Source organism: Numida meleagris, chromosome 14 (assembly GCF_002078875.1).
Source record: "Numida meleagris isolate 19003 breed g44 Domestic line chromosome 14, NumMel1.0, whole genome shotgun sequence".
NCBI lineage: Eukaryota > Metazoa > Chordata > Aves > Galliformes > Numididae > Numida > Numida meleagris.
The window spans coordinates 8,432,540-8,453,656 of record NC_034422.1 but is presented as its reverse complement, the minus strand read 5'-3'; the positions used below and the strand labels follow the sequence as shown (position 1 = coordinate 8,453,656).

General features: G+C 49.6%; 3 protein-coding genes and 1 long non-coding RNA gene across 7 annotated transcripts in view; 1 reads left to right on the top strand and 3 right to left on the bottom strand.

The window, feature by feature from the left end:
* The window catches only part of LOC110406240 (glutathione S-transferase theta-1), an 11,029-nt gene extending 9,588 nt beyond the window's left edge, over positions 1-1,441 (bottom strand). The window contains exons 1-2 of one of the 3 annotated variants that reach the window (XM_021412468.1): positions 1,236-1,441; positions 1,088-1,150 (exon numbers count right to left, since the gene is read on the bottom strand). In XM_021412468.1, the coding sequence (XP_021268143.1) occupies positions 1,088-1,150; positions 1,236-1,347 (175 nt within the window). In that variant the 5' untranslated portion in view covers positions 1,348-1,441. The other 2 variants (XM_021412469.1, XM_021412467.1) reach the window with 2 other exon arrangements.
* LOC110406245 lies at positions 1,194-13,300 on the top strand. The gene is made up of 3 exons (XR_002443363.1): positions 1,194-1,329; positions 1,847-1,937; positions 13,164-13,300. It is a non-coding gene; the product is annotated as an uncharacterized LOC110406245 (long non-coding RNA).
* Positions 5,582-11,298, bottom strand: GSTT2B (glutathione S-transferase theta 2B). The gene is made up of 6 exons (XM_021412470.1): positions 10,838-11,298; positions 8,869-8,956; positions 8,053-8,203; positions 7,279-7,455; positions 6,277-6,468; positions 5,582-6,146 (listed from the first exon to the last, which is right to left on the bottom strand). Exons 1-6 carry the CDS (start codon positions 10,953-10,955, stop codon positions 6,108-6,110), a joined length of 765 nt encoding a protein of 254 aa, XP_021268145.1. The 5' UTR covers positions 10,956-11,298; the 3' UTR covers positions 5,582-6,107.
* DDX51 (DEAD-box helicase 51) lies at positions 11,848-21,117 on the bottom strand. Of its 2 annotated transcripts, XM_021412466.1 has the most exons (16): positions 21,019-21,117; positions 20,669-20,940; positions 20,112-20,356; positions 19,832-19,982; positions 18,765-18,910; positions 18,348-18,419; positions 18,068-18,174; positions 17,487-17,595; positions 16,711-16,856; positions 15,870-16,068; positions 15,065-15,180; positions 14,852-14,968; positions 14,078-14,179; positions 13,550-13,613; positions 13,168-13,302; positions 11,848-12,411 (listed from the first exon to the last, which is right to left on the bottom strand). In XM_021412466.1, exons 1-16 carry the CDS (start codon positions 21,039-21,041, stop codon positions 12,385-12,387), a joined length of 2,031 nt encoding a protein of 676 aa, XP_021268141.1. In that variant the 5' UTR covers positions 21,042-21,117; the 3' UTR covers positions 11,848-12,384. The 2 variants fall into 2 exon arrangements, with proteins under 2 accessions (XP_021268141.1, XP_021268140.1); XM_021412465.1 differs by having other exon boundaries at positions 11,848-13,302.

Below are 21,117 nucleotides of genomic sequence, written 5' to 3'. Positions count from 1 at the left end.
CCTGTATTTCACCAGCTTCCAGATAGCTGCATCAAACGATGCATGGTTGAGGGAGGTAATCCTGTCCCTCCGCTCTGTGCTGGTGAGACCTCACCTGGAGTACTGCGTCCAGATGTGGGGTCCTCAGCACAAAAGAGACATGAACCTGTTGGAGTGCGTCCAGAGGGGGTCACAAAGATGATGGATGGAACACCTCCCTGTGAGGACAGGCTGAGAGAACCAGGGCTGTGCGGCCTGGAGAGGAGAACGCTCCAGGGAGAGAGGAAAGCAGCCCTCCGGTATATCTAAAGAAAGGGGCTTTAAGAAAGAAGGGGACAGACCCTTTAGCAGGGTCTGTTGTGAGTGGACGAGGGGAAATTGCTTCAAATGAAAAGAACGGAGATTTAGATTGGATCTAAGGAAGAAGTTTTTACACTAAGGGCAGTGAGGCACTGGCACAGGGTGCCCAGAGAGGTGGTGGTGCCCCATGCCCGCAGACACCCAAGGTCAGGGCACGGGGCTGTGAGCACTGATGGAGCTGTGGGTGTCCCTGTGCACTGCAGGCAGTGGGGCCTGGTGCCTTTGGGGGTCCCTTCCAACTCCAACCATTCTGTGATTTCACGTGCTTCCTCCTGTTGGTTGTGAGCATCCCTAAGCACTGATGCTGCCTCACTCCCCTTACAGGGAGAGGACCCTTTCATCTCCATCCATCTGGAACAGCCCATGGGGTCGGCTCCCGCGATTCCATCACCGGGCAACCTGCAGTGACGCGGTGCCCCTGGATGGAGCAGTGCGAGGACGCAGGGCAGCGCTGTCCCACAGCGGATCGGGGCAGTGCTGCGGAGCCTCCTCCATCCCATAGCGGCCAAGGGAACACACCTGCAGCGACGCACAGCCCGACGGACATCCGAGACCAGGCCTGGGGCCGCCAGCACCCGGCCCCGCCGCCCCACGGTGCCCCGCCGCCCGGGCCTCCTCCCGGGGCTCGTGTTACCGCCTGGGCCGCCGCCAGCCCGGGCACGGCCTGTACCCGCCGGCAGCACGCGCCGCCCGCCAGGAATAACGGCAGGCCGCGGGGGGCGGCCCTCACACCGCCCCGGGAGCTCACCTGTGCGGGGCCGCTCCGCGCTGCTCGCCGTCGCCGCCGCCGGCTTCTTCCCCAGCACCGAGTCTGCCAAGAGCCGAGAGAGAAGCGCTGAGCGCGAGGCTCCGACCCCCCCCCGGCCCCGCCGCCCAGCCCAGCCCGTCCTCCTCACCTTTGAAGAGCTCCACGTGCTTGAACTCGAAGGGGATGTTGTTGCTCCGGGCGAAGATGTAGATGGAGCGGCAGGGCTGCGAGAGCAGGTCCAGGTACAGCTCCAGCCCCATGCTGCTGCCGCCCGGCTCCGCGGGAACGCTCTGCGGACGGAGCCGCCCCGCGCGGGCAGGCGGGGGCTGAGCTGCGCCTTGCCCTCCCCCGGGCGGGGACGCGGCGGGCAGCCCTGGGGCACCGAGCCCCGGCTGCGGGGAACGGCTCCTGCGAGCCCGAGGCTGCGATTTGCCGGAGGGCCCCCCCCCCCCCCGCGGAGCCGTCCCAGCGCAGGAGGAGGTGGTGCTCCCATCCCGCAACATCACGGGTCGCGCTGAGGCCGGGAAAGGAAATGCTGCTGGCACCGCGCGTGTAGGGCCGCTTTAGGAAAGGAGCGTTGTGGGGGAGTGACGGCGACTGAGCTCCAAGTAGGGCCGGGTGCCACACTGCCGCCGTTCCGCACCGGGGGTTGGCCCCGCAGCTGGCTGCTCGGCCCCAGCGCTGCCAGGTGCCGCGCTGCGTGCAGCACGGGCACCGCGCACACCAGTGACCCCTGCTCTCTCCTTATTTCTCCTGTAGGATTTCTGCGCGAGCAGGTCAGGCTGAACTCGAGCCCCGCGCCGCCCCGCAACGTTTCACAGCGGTGTGAGCCGGGGACGGTGACGTGCGGGTGAGTACGGGGACATCTGTGACACTGATCACAGCAAAGTCACCCCCGGTCAGACCCAGCTCAGCGCTCAGACACCTCCTTATCAGCGCTGCGCCAGAGCTCGCGTGTCACGCACAGCCCTGAGGTTGCTGGGGGACGGGTGCTATTCCACTCATGCAGAAGGTTTGGGCACCAAGCAGCGAGCTCTCCATTTGGGTAAATCAAAAACTGGAGTACTCTCGGGTACTTTCTTTCGTACCGTTTTCCAGAATTGCTGCTCTGATGATTCCTTATGAATGGGGATTACTGCTAGCATGACCATCTGCGAGTGCCCTTTGAACAAGCTGTGTCCTGACACTGAGTCCACAGTACCACGCACCGATTTTTCAGAGGAATTCTTCACATTTAGAACCGCACTATAAGATTTTGTTTGGGTATCTGGGCCTCACTAGCTTGAGAAGGGCTGCCTACATGCTTTAGTTCCTGCTCAGGACACTTTGTCCTATAAAGCATCTGCATGCAGCAGAAAACACAGGATGAAGGCTTGTAGAGTATTGTGGCAGGTGCTTGAGTTCTGTCAAACTCCCTCAGAGCAAGAAAATATTAAATGCTACAGGAGTGGGGAAAGGGAACGTGAATGTGGCTCTGCCCAGGTAAAAGAATTTTGTGTTTGAAATGCTTGCAAACCCCTCCTCTAGAAGATAACTGAGAAGCGCTCACTGATCCCAGTGGTGGGTAGCAAGAGGAGCAATGCAGGGTCACTGTGCTCCTCTTTTCCCTCATGGTTCAGTGGAGCCTTTAGTCCTGTCTGGGCTTCCAAGGGCTTTTCCCATGCCTCCTGGAGAGCTTCAGTTTGTATGTCTTTCTGCTGTTACTGACTGCACCACATCACAATCAAAGAGAGATTTTTAATCTAGTTATGTTGTATGGCATTTTATTGCATTATTCTTCACTAGGTTTCTAGCATGGTAGTTTCATTTAGTTCCATCACCTCAAAGACAGTTGTTCCTCCTGTACTTGCAGGCACTGCCAATAAAAATACAGTAGATTTTGCATCGTATTTCTTAACTATTTTGAAATTGCCTTGGGATGTGTATCTGTTTTTATAGATTCCTCTGATTTTGTGTATCCCAGCATCATTTTACTCTAGAAATCACAGGCTCTCACTTATTTCCTATTAGCTCCTGGCAAGAGTTGTGGAAAGTGAATCAGAACGGAGTGTTAAGCTGTCACAGCATGTGTAACCTCTCTCCATATTCAGCTCAAAGGGGAGCGGGCAATGAACATTGCACTGAGGGAGGCAAAACTCTTGCACAACCTGTTGGGTTTGGCAGACAGAAAGGGCTGCTCTTGGGGCTCCAGCCTAGGACCTGGAACCAGATCAAATGACACAAATTAACCAGATGGGGGAAGTGGGGGGACAGCAGAAGGCAAAGTACAAGGACGAGATGCTTTATCTCCATGATAAAAACCAACAGCAAGGCAAGACTGGAGTAAAAGAGAACAAAAGCTTTTTTTTACAAATATGTTAACGGTAAGAGGAGGGCTAAGGAGAATCTCCATCCTTTACTGGATGTGGCAGGGAACATGACCACTGAGGATAAGGAAAAGGCTGAGGTTCTCAGTGCCTCCTTTACATCTCTCTTTACAAGTCTGACCAATTATCTTCAGGGTGCTCTACCCCCTGACCTGGAAGTCTGGGATGGGGAGCAGAATAAACCCCCACGATTCAGATGGAAATAGTTAGAGACCAGCTACTCCATCTGGACTGTCACAAGTCCATGGGGCAGGATGGGATTTACCCAAGGGTGCTGAAGGAGCTGGCAGAAATGATTGCCAAGCTGCTTTCCACCATCCATCAGGATTCTGGTCAACTGGAGAGGTCCCAGAAGACTCAAAGCTTGCCAATGTGACTCCCATCTACAAGAGGGGTCATAAGGAGGATCCGGGGAACTGCAGGCCTGTCAGCCTGACCTCGGTGCCGGGGAAAGTAATGGAGCAGATCATCTTGAGTGAGATCACAGGGCATGTGCGGGACAGCTGGAGGATCAGGCCCAGACAGCAGGGGTTCATGAAAGGTAGGTCCTGCTTGACCAACCTGATCTCCTGTGATTGAGACCTGCCTGGTGGATGAGGGAAAGGCTGTTGATGTGGTCTACCTAGACTTCAGCAAAGCCTTCAACACTGTCTTCCACAGTATTCTCCTGGAGAAGCTGGCAGCCCAGGGCTTGGACAAATGCACTCATTACTGGGTAAAGAGTTGGCTGGAGGGACAGGCCCAGAGGTCTTTATTGATGACCCAGATGAGGGGATTGAGTGCACCCTCAGTAAGTTTGCAGATGATGCCAAACTGGGAGTCGATCTGCCTGGGGGTAGGATGGCCCTACAGAAGGATTTGGACAGGCTAGATTGCTGGGCTGAGGCCAAAAGGATGAGCTTCAACAAGACCAAGCGGCAGGTCCTGCATTTGCTTTGGCTCGCAGCGGTTTTGCATGCACAGAGCCCTATCTTGAGATTCTGCTGGGAAATACATAAGAAGAAAGGCTCTGCTAACAAGCTCCGTTTGAGGTCTGTCTGATTTGGCTCTTGGTTTTGATTATCCCCACTCTGTTTCTACTTGAACAGAAGGTGAGGATGTATTATGCTAGTGATAGGAAGTTTGCTCTCTACAAAAGAGAGAGAAGTTGGAGGAGTCTGAAGTCACACAAACAGTGCTAAAGGTGGCAGCAAGGAGGGACCTATTTTATTCTGAGTGAAGCCCAGGCAGCTGGATGTGGTAAGCTGCAGGTTATAGAAGAAAGGAAGTGGTTGGCAGCATGGCATAAACAGTCTGTTTTCATTAGGCTTAGCACTGCAGGGAAGCTGCTACAGCAGAGCAGCAGTGCAGCACCTACAGCGGTTACTGGCCAGGTGGCAACAATGCAAATACTCAGAGCAAGTTACTGAGTTTGCTGGCTAGAGTGCAGTAGGCTGTCCTCAACAAATGAGGCAATAAAAATTAGAGAAAACAAGTTATTCTCTGCTTGTGTCAGCGCAGAAACCGAAAGAGTTTGGGGGCAACCTGCTTTTTTCACTACTGACATTTAGGATATCCTGCAAGCTGAAGTCCGGAAAGAGGATTGATCTGCCTGGTGCAGCTCGCAGCTGAGGGACGCGCACTGCAAGCTCTGGTTCCTGACGCCCTATTGACCTCGAGGGCAGGTTTACTCAGGAAACTCAAATACAGAATAGACAGATGGCTTGTTCCCCAGAACTGCAGGTCCAGCTGGAAGGGTGCGTAGACTGGTTTGAGCAGCTGCTTTCACCTTTTCTGAGCACTGCTGTCACTTGACTAGCATTGACGTGGCAGACATCTCACACCCCCTGTACCGCACAACCATCGCAGCAGGCGCTGTAACCACCTGGCAGACCACAGCACAGGCAGACTTCCAGCTAAAACCAGTGCCAGACAAGGAGGAAAAAACAGTTCTGCAAACTGGGACTAACCATAGTTCTTACCTGGAAATGGAAGGGTAGAAACAGGAAGAGGACAGGAAGGCAAGAGGAGTACAAGGGGACACAGCGAAGGGGTTATGAAAGGAGCTGAACCACGGTGTGTAAGGAATCCGTGGCTGCTCCTTTCCAAATTGCCAACTGTTTACAAATCCAAACACAGCTAGGACGCATTGCAAATGTAATGATAAACTTTACTGGAGAATATGTCATGACAGAAGAGTAGTGGAACACGAACGTTATTTCAGCATTAGTTAGCTCACTTGCTAAGCACTCCGCTTGCCCTGAGGCTGACCACCACAGCTCCCTCTGCCCGCGGTACAGGCCCAGCCACAGCAATGTTCAGCAGTAGGGAACCTGGTTTAAATGCTTTCCATGGAGCTGCCAGGGCAGCTCTGGGGAAGGGACGGAGCACCAATATAGCTTGAGGAAGGCGACCACGTGGTTGGCAGCGGTCTCACCTAGAAAATCGGCTTTTCCCAACTGTGCATAACCTACGTAGATGATGGCATAAGGCTGTTGTTGGGGATCCTCGTTCGTGGGATTCAGCCCATCCTTCTCACCTGAACACTTGCACAGCCTCCTTGCTCCCAGGGTCCCTTTGCTCTGACCGGTAGCGCAGCAGCCTCTAGTGGCCAGGTGTTCCCTCACCCTCCCCAGGCAGGGGCACCAGACAAGGGCTGGCTCGCCGCCGTCTGTTTAAGATGTAGTTTTCTTCCCTTCCAACTTGCAGAAAGACTGTAATGGAAATGCAGTTTGTGGAATGCAGCTTTTGTATGATTATTAGAGGAAATATTGAAATATTATTAAAGGCCTCCACAAAACAATTCATTTTAATCGGAGTGTAACACCCTCAATTCTAGTTGACCTGCTTTAAGAGCAGTTGCTTGAAGTGTTCCAGCAGCTCGGGTGCAATTTTATCAGCAGTCACGTTCTTCATATTCAGGATCTCTTCGTGTGCTTCCTGGAAGATCTCCTTCCCCAGGGCTTCTTCCACACGACTGCGCCACTTCGCTAACTTCGGCCTCTCCTGAAAGAGGTCGTAGCCAGAAGCGACAGGCTGCAGAGAGAGCAACAGAACCTGGGCATGAGGCTTCCCTGCCAGCAGCCAGCCCAGGTGTTTGCCAGGGCTGGGAACAGAACAAAGCACAGATGTGCCTCTCGCTTGAGGCAACAAAGTCATGGAGTTCATTAGGTGGAGTTCATCTCTGCTTCTTAAACCTACAGGAAGCAGCTGCTTCGCCCTGCTAGGACCTGCAGCCCAAGTGCAGCCATGGCAGACCCACGTTATGAACACAGAGGTCCATACACACCGACATGTCTCCTCCAAATATCTGTAATTTCTGTAGCTCAGTTTATGATACTGATCCTGGTAGTTGGAGAAAATCAAATAGATATATTCTCCCCTAAAACAGAAGGTGGCTTTACTCCTAGACAACACAGACAGCGCTTCAGTACTTCTGCCTAGGGAGGAGGGTGAGGAGTCCCTGCTCTGCTGCTCAAAAGGCAAAGCACAAGTTAATGAGCACCATACATTCAGCTCCCTCAAGACAAATGCAGTTTAGCTTCTCTCCTGAATTCCTGACCTAAGTAAAAGAGCTGTTCTTTCAATTTCTCCTTCATCCTCCTCTGTCTACTTTGTAATTCAACCTCTTTTTTTTCCTGGAAGAAATACCAGAAAATAGAAATTTTGTCCAAACTTCTAGAAAGGGAATTTCCCTAGCAAACTCAGTTCTGCTTGTGGTCAAAAAGGAACAAGTTTTAATTCCACTAAAGGGTGAACTGTGGAGAGAAATATCTGTCCTACGGAGATGGTGCTGCTGCCCACAGCCCAGCTGGTCCATCCGACAGCACTGCGATCGATGCTCACCTGCATGAGCTCCACCAGGGCTACGAGGTCCGCCAAGGAGATGTGGCTGCCCACAATGAAGGGCTTGTCCTGCAAGAACTTCTCCTCAAACTGATTCAGGACAACATTCAGCTCTTCGATAGCACCTTCCAGTTTCTCTGGAGGCAGAGCCTGGCCTGTAAGGAGAGGTACCAGCACCTGGCAAGGAGAAGAAAGAACATTGCTTTTTACATGTTTCCCTCTGAATGCAGTCCAGGCCTCAAACTGCCTTCTTCTAAGGATCCCTCAGCGGCCATGCCCAAGAACAGCTGTTGTTGGTAGCTTCTTGAACAGATTAATATCAGTGACCAACTTTGCTTCCCATCTGCGTCTCCTCCCTAGAAAGTCTGAAATTTCAACCACGCCAGTCTTCTCTCAAGGGAAGGCTGCGTCATCTTTAAACAGCTGCATTTTGTTTTCCAGTGGATGTCCTTTCTTTCCGTGAAGCTGGGCGGAAGGCAGGGAGCTGTGCCTGCTGCTTGCTGTTCACACAGGGCAGATTTACCACGCACGCTGCTCGGTCTGCATCTACAAGGAACGAGTCCCACAGACTCCAGAGCTGTGGCTACGGCATGAAGGATTCAGACCGCTCCATGTGTGCAGGGATCCATCCCTACTGAGCAGCCACGTCAATCCCAGCTCTAGGCTTGTTCCTGTCACCTGGCCTGTACGTTCACGTAGAAAGCCCCAGCACACAGAGGGCTACTTCCTGGCCCACAGCACTCTCAGTTTTCAATGTAGGACGGTCTTTCTTACCTTACTTACGAACAGCTTGCTTGCCTTCCCACGAATGTTGGCGTGCTGCCACGACAGGTACTCATCAACCCTGGCCTGTTTCTGCAGGTCAGAGGGATACCAGTGATCGGGAGTCTTGAATTTCCGCGCCAGGTACAGGAGGATCGCAATGCTGCCAGAGAGCAGGACAGCCCAGTGAGTCGTAAGCAGAGATGAAAGCACCTCGTCCTCTCTCCTTTTTCCACATACTGCACTGCTGCGCGAGCAGCCATACAAATGTAATGTAAGTCAGGTGTAAGTGAGGGCGTGTAATCGTTGGGTGGTCACAGCACTTGGCAGAGTTTGTGCTGGCTTGCTGGTTGCTCAGGGACAGCAATGATCATCACCGATGATGCATCACCAGCAGGGCCACGTCTGCCTCACTGTGCCGTAGTTCGCCTGCAGACACTTTAGAGCACACGTGAACCACAGAATGAATTCACACCAACTCAGAGCTTTGCGTTGCCGGGTGCCTTCTGACAGATCTATGGCACTGAACTGCAGCCCCCAGCTGAAGGCAGAGAGCAGAAGGACGTAGGGGCAGGTGTCTTAGCTCAGAAACATTGCCTGCATGGAAGCTAGCTCCAAGCAGCAGCTCCGAGTTTTCACAGCCAATGCTGTCTGAGGTGATTACAAGGAAGTTTGCCTTAGAACACAGGTTTATTTTACATACCAGCTGAAAGACGCAAACAACTGATTGGGCTGGAGTCCCAGCAGAGACCCAAGAGTACACTGGCCGAATCCAAGCATCAGGACAAACAGTTCTTCAGCAGAGGACTGAGCCTGCTGGTGCCTTACCTCTCTGCTAAGGTGAAGGAACCATCCTTCAGTGCGGGCACTTTCATCAGTATGTTCACCTTCCTGAACTCCTCGGTCCTATGCTGCCCTGAGGGAAATGAGAAATTTTTTCTCATCAGTGTTGCTCAGCACCCACCCGGGAACAGCTGAGGAGTCCATGGGCAACACGTGGACAATTTCTGGCTTTGACTGTACAAACACGGTGCTGTACTGCAGGGGTAGGCTGTGCCTTTGCCTTCTGTCAGCTTGCTTATTGCCTGCATACCAGAACAACCTCTTGACAAAGGTCAGAAGGGTTCAGAGTCCTTTCATACCAGCAATGTTTGTCAACTTAAGGTGGTATCAGCCTGAAGTTTGTGACTGGAGGTACCTGCCGGGGTACAAACACCAAGCAGCTCTGGGGGAAGGGATCTCAGTGCCACAGAGGGTTAACCACAAGGACAGTGACAAAGAAAGGATTTTTTTTTTTTCCCTGGAAAATAAGAACATTCATATTAAATTCTCTTTTTATCCCTCTGTTTAGAGGAAACAAATTCCTGTGATTCCATATAAAGTCATGGGAATCTTATTACAAACATATTAATGACTTCTTTGTGGGAGTTTTCCTTATCATATATCAGAGCAAATACAGATCCAGGTTTGCTTTTAAGCCGTCTTTTAGGTCTGAAAAGCAGGCAGACATTAAGCCCACCAGAGGTGTTTTGTTCCTTGGGAGTCCTAGCGTGCTCCGTTACCTCTAGACCCCAGCCCAGACACCTTCATTCACGCCAGCCTCTTCCCAGCCCCTGGCTTCACAGTCACACACGTGCACCTCTGCAGTCACATTTCTCTCATGCCTAACCCCCTGTCATGCCCTTCTGCGTGAGTCACCTGGGAATCTTTGTGTCCCAGGAGATGCTCTGGAAAAGGTTTATTTTCCCAGAACTTGGCAAACCCGGTTTGTGAGTAATTCTCTTTCAGTTTTTCCATTCCTCTTCGTGCTCTCACTGCTTGCCTGCCAGCCTCTTGTCATTTGGATCAACATCTCACCACAACCATTCGTTGGCAAGGAGGGAAAGGACACTGTACGGGCTGTTACCCCAGCTGCAATCCGTTCCTATTGAGACAGGAAGGCAGCATCAAGCGCATTCAGTGAGCAGCCAAGGCGTGAAGGGGAACACCCAGAGAAGAAACCACAACACCCAGAGGTTTCTGTAATCACAAGCTGGAGCCTCTCTTGTTTCTCTGTCAAGCTGAGCCTCGGAAGCCTTCTCATCTTGCGTTGTTTTTAAGCCCAGTGCATTCACTGAATTTCACAACAGAGCACTGGAAAGGCTGACAGGCGGTTTGCAAAGAAAGATACAGATCTCCAGGGGTCCTCCGGTGAAAACACACGATACCTCTCCGGCAGGCTCCCACCCGCTGCGCGTTGGTTTTAGAACAAACAAAAGCCCTCCTGCCCCCTGCAGCCCTCAGCTTTCCCATTCTGTCTGCTGCACTTCACCCTCCCGCTGCCTTCGCCATCTCCCAGGCCTCTCCCAGCGCTGTCAGCGTGACTTCATCCCACCGTGCCCCGATGCAACACCCGGGGGAGGGCCGCCCCGCGCTGCCCGCTGCGTTCCGCAGCACGGCGCTTCGGGGGGAAGTTACTTCGAAGGGGCGAACCCCACGCCGGGCTCGTCCCCGCACACGGCTGCGCTTCCCATCTCTTGCTGGCAACCGAGGCACGGCCTCAGAGCCGGCGCACCCCGAGGAGCGTTACTTCTCAGAACAACGTCTCTTTTCCTGTCCCCCATTTTCTGCTGAGGACGGGCTGTTTTCAAAGACCTCGCACAGAGCTCAGCAGAACCACAGCACGGCAGGGGGACGCGGGCACCGGCACCGCCCCCTAAGAACCGGGGATTCCTTACGGGACAGGACCCCCCGCCCGCTGCCTCAGCTCCGTGCCCGCTGCTACCCGGGGGCAGCGGCCCCTTCCAGCCCCGCTCACCCGTCATCAGCTCCACGTGCTTGAACTCGAAGGGGATGTTGTTGCACCGGGCGAAGATGTAGAGCGCCCGGCAGGGCGGCGAGCGCAGGTCCAGGTACAGTTCCAGCTCCAGCCCCATGCTACTGCTGCTAGTGCTAGTGCTGCTGCTGCTAGTGCCGCTGCTGCTGCTGCTCCCTCGCTCCCGTCCCGTTCTGTCCCGCAGACGCCGGGCTGGGGCGGGGCAGTACCGCGGGGCGGCCCCAGAGCTCCCGCCCCGTTCCCACCCGGCTCCGCTCCGCACCGCCTGAACCGAACTGAACCGGACCGAACCGGACCGAAGGTGGTGGCGGTGGTGGAGCCGCTCCCCGGGACCCTCAGGGCGAAGTTCTGCCGCGTGCCATTAGGACCTGATCCGGCTTAATCACCGCCCTTAATCACTTAATGATAAGAAACGGAGGCAGGTGGTTAATGGGATGCCGTGCCCGGGCAGGTTCGTTCATGGGAGCTCGCAGCTCTGGTGTAAGGGCTGTACATGTCTCCTACTCCAGCACTAAGCAGCACCAACTTGATAAGAGACAGGTAGAGCACCCAAGCAGCAGGACCCGCTGCTGTGACAATCACACGTTGCTCCTCTGCTTACAGCACGCAACCGCTGCTCCTCACTTCCATCCCTCCAAGCTTTCCAGCACCCTCCCTTTTATTTTTCTCCAGCCCTGTATTGCCAGTGATGGTGTGCATTTATATTGTTCTACAAAACAACCAAAGCCAGAGCTGGGCCACTTCCTGCAGCTCTCCCAGGGCAGGTGGAGGCTACAGCCTCAGGGTAGCTCTAAGCCTGTCAGGGACAGCTAGAAATACCAGTGGCAAATAGAGGGTTATGGCTTTTAAATTCACGCGAGCCAGATGTTTTAGTCTGCATTAACAGTAACAGTGTAGCTGCTGCTACCCCTAGTACTGAAAAGGAAACAATGCAGGCAAGGAAATGACAAAGACACAGAGCGGTACAACCAAAAATCCACTGCTATCAGCTCTGTACTCTGGAAACTTTAAAATAGTATCTATAAAATCTTTTCAAAATACAGTGTCTATTTATTTAAAAGTTGCAGTTCATTCAACCTAGAACGGTTCTTTGAATGGCATCCTGCTCCAGGCAATGCATTGCATACATTTTTATGCTTCCATGAGGATAGAGCTCCTTGTACAATGTGGCAGAACTGAGCTGTCCCATTTCAGAGGCAAGAAAGGCACAACCCACACCTCTAGTGAGCAGCAGCTCCATCAGGCCCATGACCAAGAGCATGGCTCTCCTGTTCGCTGGTGGTAGTTTTCCATACGCCAGTTGGGTAATGATGCAAAATCCTCTTCCAAACAATCGCATTTACTTCTCAAAAACCAGTAAATTAACCCTGTTTCCTGCACCCTTGAAATGGGACTGAGGCCGTTAACAGCTGACTTGGGACAAGATAAGGCTTGAGGAGACGACCACTGAGCTCAGGAACCACATCTCCTTGTTACTGTGCTGGGTATCTTCAGTGCCACGAAACACCACCTCCTCTGCTTGCGTTCACTCAGACTCGTTTCTGTGCTCGCTCGCCCTGTTCAAAATTAAAGTTGAGAAGGTGACTGGCAACGCTCCTGCCCCAAGGCCATGCAGAAGGGACTTTGGGCAGCAACGTAACAGTATCACGATCTTTTCTGCCCTGCCCCAGTTCTCTAACATTCCTAATCTGAAATTCAAAATCATAATTATTCAAGGACAAAGGTTTTATCAAGAGTCCTCAAAGAAAAGAGCAGAACACTTGGCTCAAATCATACAGCACAAAAGTATCTGTTATGGATCCCCTGTCCACCATTCCGGCAAGTCAAATGCTACCCTGCTTCTCTCTGAAAGCTCTCAGCTTTCCTACTGGTGTGTAAAGGTCTGCAGGAAATGCCTTCCTGGCTTGAAGTACCCAACTTCTGGTCTGCACGGCTCCAAGTTACAATCTTGAAGCTCTGGAATGACAAAAGGCTCAATCTGCATTTTGTTTGCTTTCCTCTGGGAAGCTGCCAAAATCCAGGCCTCAGAGACAAAGACAAAGCCAGAATAGGAAAGGGGATACCACAAATACCGTCCAGCTTTCTTTTAACAGAAAACCCTCCTTCTCTCCTCCCCACTATTTCCAAGTACTTCATCATGATGCACTCAATGATGCAATTCCTTCACACCAAAACAGATGTCTCAGTTCAAGAGAAGGACCCAGGATACTAATACTTGTGCTTGTCATGACTTGCAATGAACTCCATAAACTGTAGTTCAGAATTTTTAATTTTCTTCCCCGTTTTCTGCTCTTCTTCCCTCCTGCAGTTACCTTGACTGTCTTCTCAAGTTTAGACAGAGCCTCCTCATACTGCTGCACCAATGGCTTTAGTAACTTGCCCTTGACCAAGTGCTGCTTCATGTCTGAAATGCCGGCATCCTTCAACATCTGCAGAAACCTGCGCTCCTGCACAACAGAACAGACACAGTAGAAAAAGAAGCAAGAGTACCTCCCCTTACAAGGGGCACCCTGCTGTCTCTCAGCTGGAAAATGAGCACATCTGGGGATTTTCTGCCTTGTTGTGGAATGACTGAATTAAAATTTTCCAAGTACAAAACACAGCTGACTGGAGAAGGTAAGAAGTAATATGAACTTTCTGTTCCTTACAGTCCTCCACTTTCCTTCTCAAATGAATCTTACACCGATGACACACCTGGATTCTGAGGACCATGCTGAAAGCTAAGCCTGCTTTTCCTGCACGAGCTGTTCTTCCAACACTGAAATCAGAAGGAACATCAAGTCAGTTCAGTCGTGCAGTAGTCTCTGGCATTATCAGCTTCAGGAGTCTGACTGTGAAACTCTCCAGGTTTAGGAGAAAGTCTAGATTTTCATGTTTCACAGGGCCAGCCACGTGTTACAAAGCATGAACATTTCCAGAGTTCACTGACAGCTGCTGAACCTCTGCAGCGTTCTAAACAACTGGAAACCCAACTTGATGCTGTCCAGGACAATGTTTCTACCTCCCATAAAATACATTTTATATAACAGGGTGCTGGATTTCTGTTTTAATACTACATTGCTCTCACGATGCTACGAATTAGGTTCTGATTTAAAAAGTCAGTTGTATATTGAAATTTTAAAAATCCATAGCTGGAACTCCTTTTAAGTGCACATTGCTTATGCTAAGTATTTCAGAGAACACCAAGCTCAAACATCTTCCTTTTGTTCCTGCTTGTCTTACCGGTGAACATATGTCCTGATGAACTGAGGTGTGTCATAGTTTATTACACAATTCACTCCTTTAATGTCAATCCCTCGAGCAGTGGCATCCGTGCTGATTAACCTGGTTTTAAATGTACATACAGTTGTTTTCAGATAACGTCTCTGCCACTGCACAAACACATACAGAACAACTGAACACAGCACAACTACTGCTAATTTCTGCTTAAACCAAGCAGTCAGCCCCTGAGCTCTAAGCATTAACACAGCACTGTAAATCACACAGTGTAACTGGTGTTAGCTGTTTGTTCTAAGTGCCACTACAGTTATACATGAAAAGCTACAGGGCATTTCCAGGTTCTCCAAGCATGCAACACTGAGCCAGGCAACTCCCAGCACACCAGAGGTTACAATCCTGCAAGCATCTGAGCACTCCCTAAAGGTACTGAATGCAGACAGTGAGGTGTCTGCCAGTGATCAAGGAAAAATTTCAATACAGGGTTTGGACAAAAAGAAAATCCAGAAAATAAACATTTACTTTCTTTTTGGGGACATACCATAGATGCACTCCCAATACAGTTAGGAACATCACAAAGTGAATCAAAATTATGGACAGAAGTAAACCTGTCTGTCAGTGCAATTGGGCCAGGTCCCATGCCCATTTTTTAAGCTGATTCCTGCATGCTCTGTTTTACAGGGGAACTCTGTTTAAATATCCTCTTGATTCTAATGAGCTTTTCACACTAGAAATAGTATACGTCCTGAGACTTACAGGAAACTCATTTAAGATACTCACAGTCGTATCTTTCCTTGTTCAAATTCCTTCATGGTTCTTTGTCTCTCACTTGGAGGCAACCGAGAAGAAAATTCAGCCACAGTGATTCCACCAAAAGCCTGAACAAGCAGGAACAATCTGCAGGCGAATGGCACAGAGACTGTCACTCCATTACCTAACTCTGTAACACCACTACAGCAGGAATCTGCCAAATGACCTCATGAATATGCTCACCTGTGAGAAGCCTCTCTGGAGTTGGTAAAACACAGCACACGGGTAAACTTCTTTGTCAGCATGAAATGCAAGAGGAGCAAAGGCTTGGAATTCAGGTCACAAGGGACATAACTTTGCTGCAGCCGTTAGGGAAGAAGTTTAGAGACAGAATTACTTCTTGCCAAAGTTGTCTTCCCTGAAACTTACTACCTGTCCCTGACCTAGTGGGCTTGGATGTTTTGCAATTAACAGCAACAAAACCAGATCCCACAATGCAACCCCCGTTAGAACAAGTCACAGCAACACAGCACAAGGCAGAGGCAGGAGACCTCTGTTGTTCTAGTGCTCTCACTTCTCTGTGGCAAGTAACAACACGCACTGCCTTCTTGTCTGCAGATTGATCTGTACTCACATGCCTTGAAATGCATGTTATACATACGTATGTAGAATGTAACTTGAGGTGGATGGTTGAGAAGTGCTACATTACTACTTATCCCCACTCTCTTCTGCAATCAAACTTAATTCCATATGAAGAGTTTAATTTTAAAGAATTCCAGTCCTAACCAAATAAACACTTAGTAATGAGAAAACAGATGTGTGAAGGCAGAGCTCTTTGGAATCGTGAATACTCCCAAAGCCACTTTCTTTCAGCATCTCTGTCATACAAGGCATCAAAGAAAAGGCATATTTCTTCATAGGCTACAAACGTAACTAGATGCCCCAGAGCTAAACTAATCTTGCAGTGCAATTTATTCAATCACCTTATTTTTTCCGAACAGCGACCAAATATGTTACCTTTATGGCTGCAAGAGAATTAATACCATACCGATAGCCCCTCAGGGAGCGTGTACTTCTCTTCAGCGTCTCGTTCAGTCTCTGTTCCATCTCCGAGTGTTTTTTTCTCAGAATAGACGGAAGTAAAGAGGCGAGGCTGGAACAAGCCCAACTGCTGCAGCTTCTCTGGGTCCTGGGTCAGCGTGGCTGAAAACAGCAGTTTCTGTAAGGGTATCTGAGGGTAACAGCAGCTGCAAGAAACAGCATACGGAAACTGAACTTTGAGGATAGGGCAAAGGAATTCCCCCACATGTGCTTTCAGATGATGTTATGAGGGAAGTAATTAATTTTTCTGACACCCTTTTCCCGCTCTGGGCCCTTCTGGTAGGATCTTTCCCACTCTTGTTTGACAGTGCAGTTCACAGATGGATCTGGATCAGCATTCTCAATTCAATTGCACAACCCTCATCTGTTACCTTGGCACACATCCCTGCGCTCCAGTCACCCCTGCCCCAATCCCAGTCACTTCCTTCCTTCGCTGCTGATCTCAGTTTCTGATGCATTTCTGTCATGCTATTTGAAAAGAGCAGCTGCAGAGACACGGTTCAGCATTTTCCTTCAAATTACTCAGCTCGCCAGAGGGCAATGCTACTGTTGGCTGTGTCAATGATTCAGAGACTTGCAATATTTGTGCACTCTTTTGATGCTGTTTTAGTCTAGTTAAGGAATGCCTGAAGAAGACAACACTTGGATTTCAGTCTAAAAGGCATCCTTTAATACCAGCTGTTCACTGCCTGCTTTTTCAAGCTTTGAAGAAGCAGCTGCCTTACTGTGGCAGACATTTCTCTGAATATCCTTGCAAACAGTTCAAAGAAATGCATTTTACAGCTTACCTAGCTGCTGTTACAGGCCCTGGTTTGGTCCTCTGAAAAAGTGTGTTAGAACCAGCATCATTTTCTGCTCGGAACGCGGCTTTGACGACTTGGTTCAGCCAGTTCTGGTGCATGTCATCAATCATACGGTCAGCTTCATCTATGATCTGAATTCACACAGACAAAAAATACTACCTGTTAAATACTATCTTCAACTTGGCAGCGTTATTTTTTTAATCTGTAACAGCGAGCCAGAATCCAAGATGTATGGATGCTTCTAGTCAACAGAAATTCTCTCTTTGCCCATCTTTCCTTGAATGAAGGCAGACACTTCTATCCCCAAACTGAAATTCTGCTTTCGTTTCAGTTGCTCAGTAGCCAACCTGACACTCAAACTACACACCAATTCATTTGCACTTATGCAAAGACATGGTTGTATTTAAGAGATAAAACTCTTCAAACCCTAATTAAGATGGCAGTTATGTCTCTGTACAGACTCCAGTATGGTGGAATTAACATGAAATTCTGATAATCAAACTTGAAAAAAAAAACCAACCAACTTTATTTTTTAAACAGCATAGCTTTATTCCAAGTTTGTGTCTGCAAGGGGAAGTAAGTGTTACGAGCTGGAATAGAACTTCTCATCTCAGGACAGCTGCTTGAGCAGTCTAAAGCACAGACCAAGTACATACAACAGTTCTAATGGAGATATATTTATGCACTATGCAAGAACAAAGCAAGAACTACAGACCCAACAGACCGAGCATTGCAATGGGAGATGTGCAGAGCTGACTCACCAGGAAGCGAAGCTGCGTCAGGCTGAACCCTGCGGTCTTGCTAATGTGATCTGCGAGCCGCCCCGGTGTAGCCACAATAATATCAGCAAGGCTGCAGTAACCTGTCACTCTGAAAGAACAAGCAGCTCATCAGTAAGTTTCTCCCTACACTGTAAAGCACATAACAGAGATCCTTGGTGAGAAGGATTTTCCCAATGGTCTTTCACTTCAAGTAATACAATTCAAACACGCAATCTACCAGCAAACAAAAGTAACGTTCTTCACTGCACTTCAGAAAAAGCACTTCAGAAAAGTTGCAGCAAAAACCTGTAACAGTCATTTGTTTCTGTGGGCACACAGTAAATGCCTGCATTCTACTTAGCTGGTGAAGAGCCCTAAAAATCTAAAAACGTAACAACCACAAGAAGGAATCCTAGCAGGAGCCTGGGCAAAAACAGAACCAGTGTCCAGCATATAAACCCACTACCCAAAACCCTTACTGCACGATGATGCGATACAACACTTTGTATTTTCACCTCTGCTTGTAGAAATTAAAGAGTTTACAATCTCTAAAAACCTTATCAAAAGACCATTTAACCTACTTTTTCTGGACAAGCATTTCCTGCTCCTTTGCGAAAGATTTCTGCCCCGTAATCAATACAACCTTCAGACCTGTCCCATCGGTGTAAATGTTGAACACTTTACTCACCTGTAAAGAAATGGGCTTCGTTAACTGCAAGAAAATCAGTGAAACTGACACTTTACATTAACAGCATCAATCCCACTGACAGAGTATTCAGCCTGCTTGCTTGAACAGCCATGCAAATATTTACTGCTTTAGCCCTTCTTTCAGCCCAGTAAGAAAGGTGAAGAGCTCCATACCTGTTGTGCCAATTCCTTAGTGGGCAGAACAACCAGAGCTCGTACTTGGCAAACTACCCGATCCAGTAAAACCTGTAAAAACAAAGGTCAAATGAGCCCCTGACAGCAATGGGGTGTGAAGGAGTTTCTTTAAGCTAATGAGAAGAGATAGGCTTGGCACATCCTCCCCGAGTTTTACGTTTCTGTTTTACTTCCCCACATCCTCTCAACTCCTCATGCTTTATCAGCTGTCCGTGAAAGAGTAGGGAGCACAAGTGGACTCATGCAGATCCTTCAGATAGCTCTGAACAAGAAAACCCTGTTGATTTGCATTCACAAATTTCCTGGCTTTCTCACCTACTTTTAAATTCAAATTTTGCTTGAACAAAAGCAACCTCAATGTTTTCCATACAGGTATTTCGCTGGTAATAAACTCACCTGTACTATTGGTATGACAAAAGACAGGGTTTTACCACTGCCAGTAGGTGCTGAGACACAGATGTCTTTGGGGCGGTATCCTCCCTGCCCCATCAAATATCCATTGGATGCACTCTGGAGAACAGCAGGTATCACCTCTGCCTGAACTGAACAAAAATGGAAACAAACATTACTCACGGAGTTAATTAACTAGACTAAGACTAGTTTATCTAGGAAATCAATGTTTTATATAATGAACCTGTTTCCACATCTGTGCTGTTGCTGTACAGACATAAGACAGGAAGAATTAAAACCAGTAAACATGCTGTTTCTTCCCCAGGTCTTTTTAATTTGTTAGCTTAGCGTTGAGAGCAGAGATTTCCTTCTGCAAGAATTCAGCTATTTCTAATGCTCAGAATAGATGTTACTCTGCTAAATTCTGTTTTCAACTCACGTCCATATTGTTGTATTCATGTTAGGATGGCACTGGGCAGATTTAAAACCCATGGATACTTGTCTGTGAGCATCCATTTTTTTCTGAAGTACAAACAACTCTTACATAATCACAAAATATGCATCGGGGCAAATCAGTATTATTGGCCAAGGAGCAAAACAAACACTTTCCATAGGCTCTGGAGTCATTCAAGTTTGCTGCAAGAGAGTATGCAAGGACTGAAGCAAACAGTCCTGTACAAACAACAGCTCTGACTGCCACCTGTGAACTCTCTTCTTTCCCTGTGCCATGGCTACTCCTAGCCAACCAGCAACCTTGCTTTACCTGCACGGTTTAGCAGCCAGAGAGCTAAATAGAAAAAATGGAACGACAAAAGCAAGATCTCCCTCTTTTGGCTGCTCTGAGCTATTACATCAAAACATACATTTTGTGTAGTGGCATTTATGACCAGATAATAGCCTTCAATCACTAGCATACGTAATGTTATGAAAGTAAAGGTTAAAAACTTATTTCATTAACGCATTAAGCTTGCTTTTGTTTTATGCTTCATCTCATTGACTACATAAAATATACAGTAACAGAGTGAAGGAAATACGTAACCAAGTTTAGAGAAAAAGGAGCACTAACAAGGTACCTGGAAAAAAAGACTCTATTCCATTCATTTGCAGCTTTTTCAGCAGCTTGGGATGAATTCCTGGGACATCCCTAATTGGAATTAGATTCTCTTTGATACGTTTTTGCACTAGCTTGGGTTGAGCAAGCCAATGTGGTAAGAAGGGCTGGACCTGAAGTGAGAGAAAAAGAGAGTAACAAAGTGTTTCTGCCACCAAACAGGCAAAGCCATAGACTAAATGCATGCTGGTAAGTTGCCTTTTCATTCCTAGCTGTCGTCAAAATTCAGTCAAAGCAGCTACCTTCTGCACAGGCTTTTTGTCATAGTCTCCAAGAACTGCCAAGCTGGAAGGTGGTGGATGTGCTTCTTCCCCCAAGGCTGCTGAGGGTAGCTCCTCCTCTGTGCTTTGGTTTCCTTCTGCTCCTTCACCGTTCTCTTTCTTCCCTTCTTCAGCCCCCTCAGTTTCCTCATCCCTCTTCTTCCTTTTGGAGGATTTATTTTTAAGGTTACTCCTGCCTTCCCGTTGTTCAGTGTCTCCTTCAGAATCTAGATAACAGGAACACAGAGCTACAGATCACAATGTGCTACAGAAAAGGGATACAGGGAATGTTTTCCATCACAGAACTTAACCAACAACTTGCAAGCTTATCCTTGAATTCAAGCATGAGAACCAAACATTGCTTTGGTGGTATGGAGGCATTTGAGAACCGTGCTGACCGTGCTCCTTCCCTTACACTACACTGATCCCCGATGTTTGCAATATTGGGTTTTCTGTCAGAAAAGGGGTATATAGATAACAGAATTTACTCTCGGATAAACTCAGTGAGGTACTCAGAGGGCGGCTGGTGTGACTGTTACCTGCCTCAGGGCCCCGCTCTCCATCTCTCCTCCTCTTCAGCTCCGCGCTGCCGCCCGCGCGCTCCTTCCTCAGCCTGCCCCGTCCCTGCGCGGCGCTCTCCGCGCTCCTCTTCCCCTCCGCGGCTTCGTCCCCCGGGCCCGGCCCCGCTCCTCCGAGCTCCTGCTGCCGCCTCAGCTGCCGGGCCCTCGCCTGCTCGCGGAGCCTCTCCAGCAGCACCCGAGCCCGCTCCTCCTGCGCCTCGTCCTCCGCATCCTCCTCCTCTCCAGCGTACCTGAAACGGCCGAGAAAGTGCCCGTCAGGCGCGGCTCCCGGGGCCGACCCCGGCCCCACGCCACACCACGCCGCTCACCTGCTGACGGCGAACAGCGCCATGGCCGCCTGAAGGGGCGCGCCGTGATGACGTCACGAGCCCGCGCGGCGGAAGACTCCAGAAGGGCGGGAGGGGGCG

What these genes read in the sequence shown, in the direction of transcription:
- GSTT2B (XM_021412470.1), bottom strand. Translation starts at nt 10,955, where the DNA reads ATGGGGCTGGAGCTGGAACTGTACCTGGACCTGCGCTCGCCGCCCTGC. An exon ending in GCACGTGGAGCTGATGACGG is followed by an intron (nt 8,957 to 10,837) that starts GTGAGCGGGGCT and finishes CATTTCCCTCAG; the next exon opens with GGCAGCATAGGACCGAGGAG. An exon ending in CCCTGGTGGAGCTCATGCAG is followed by an intron (nt 6,469 to 7,278) that starts GTGAGCATCGAT and finishes CTCTCTCTGCAG; the next exon opens with CCTGTCGCTTCTGGCTACGA.
- DDX51 (XM_021412465.1), bottom strand. Translation starts at nt 21,041, where the DNA reads ATGGCGCTGTTCGCCGTCAGCAG. An exon ending in ACAAAAAGCCTGTGCAGAAG is followed by an intron (nt 19,983 to 20,111) that starts GTAGCTGCTTTG and finishes CTCTCACTTCAG; the next exon opens with GTCCAGCCCTTCTTACCACA. An exon ending in GCATGGTCCTCAGAATCCAG is followed by an intron (nt 13,303 to 13,549) that starts GTGTGTCATCGG and finishes TCTGTTGTGCAG; the next exon opens with GAGCGCAGGTTTCTGCAGAT.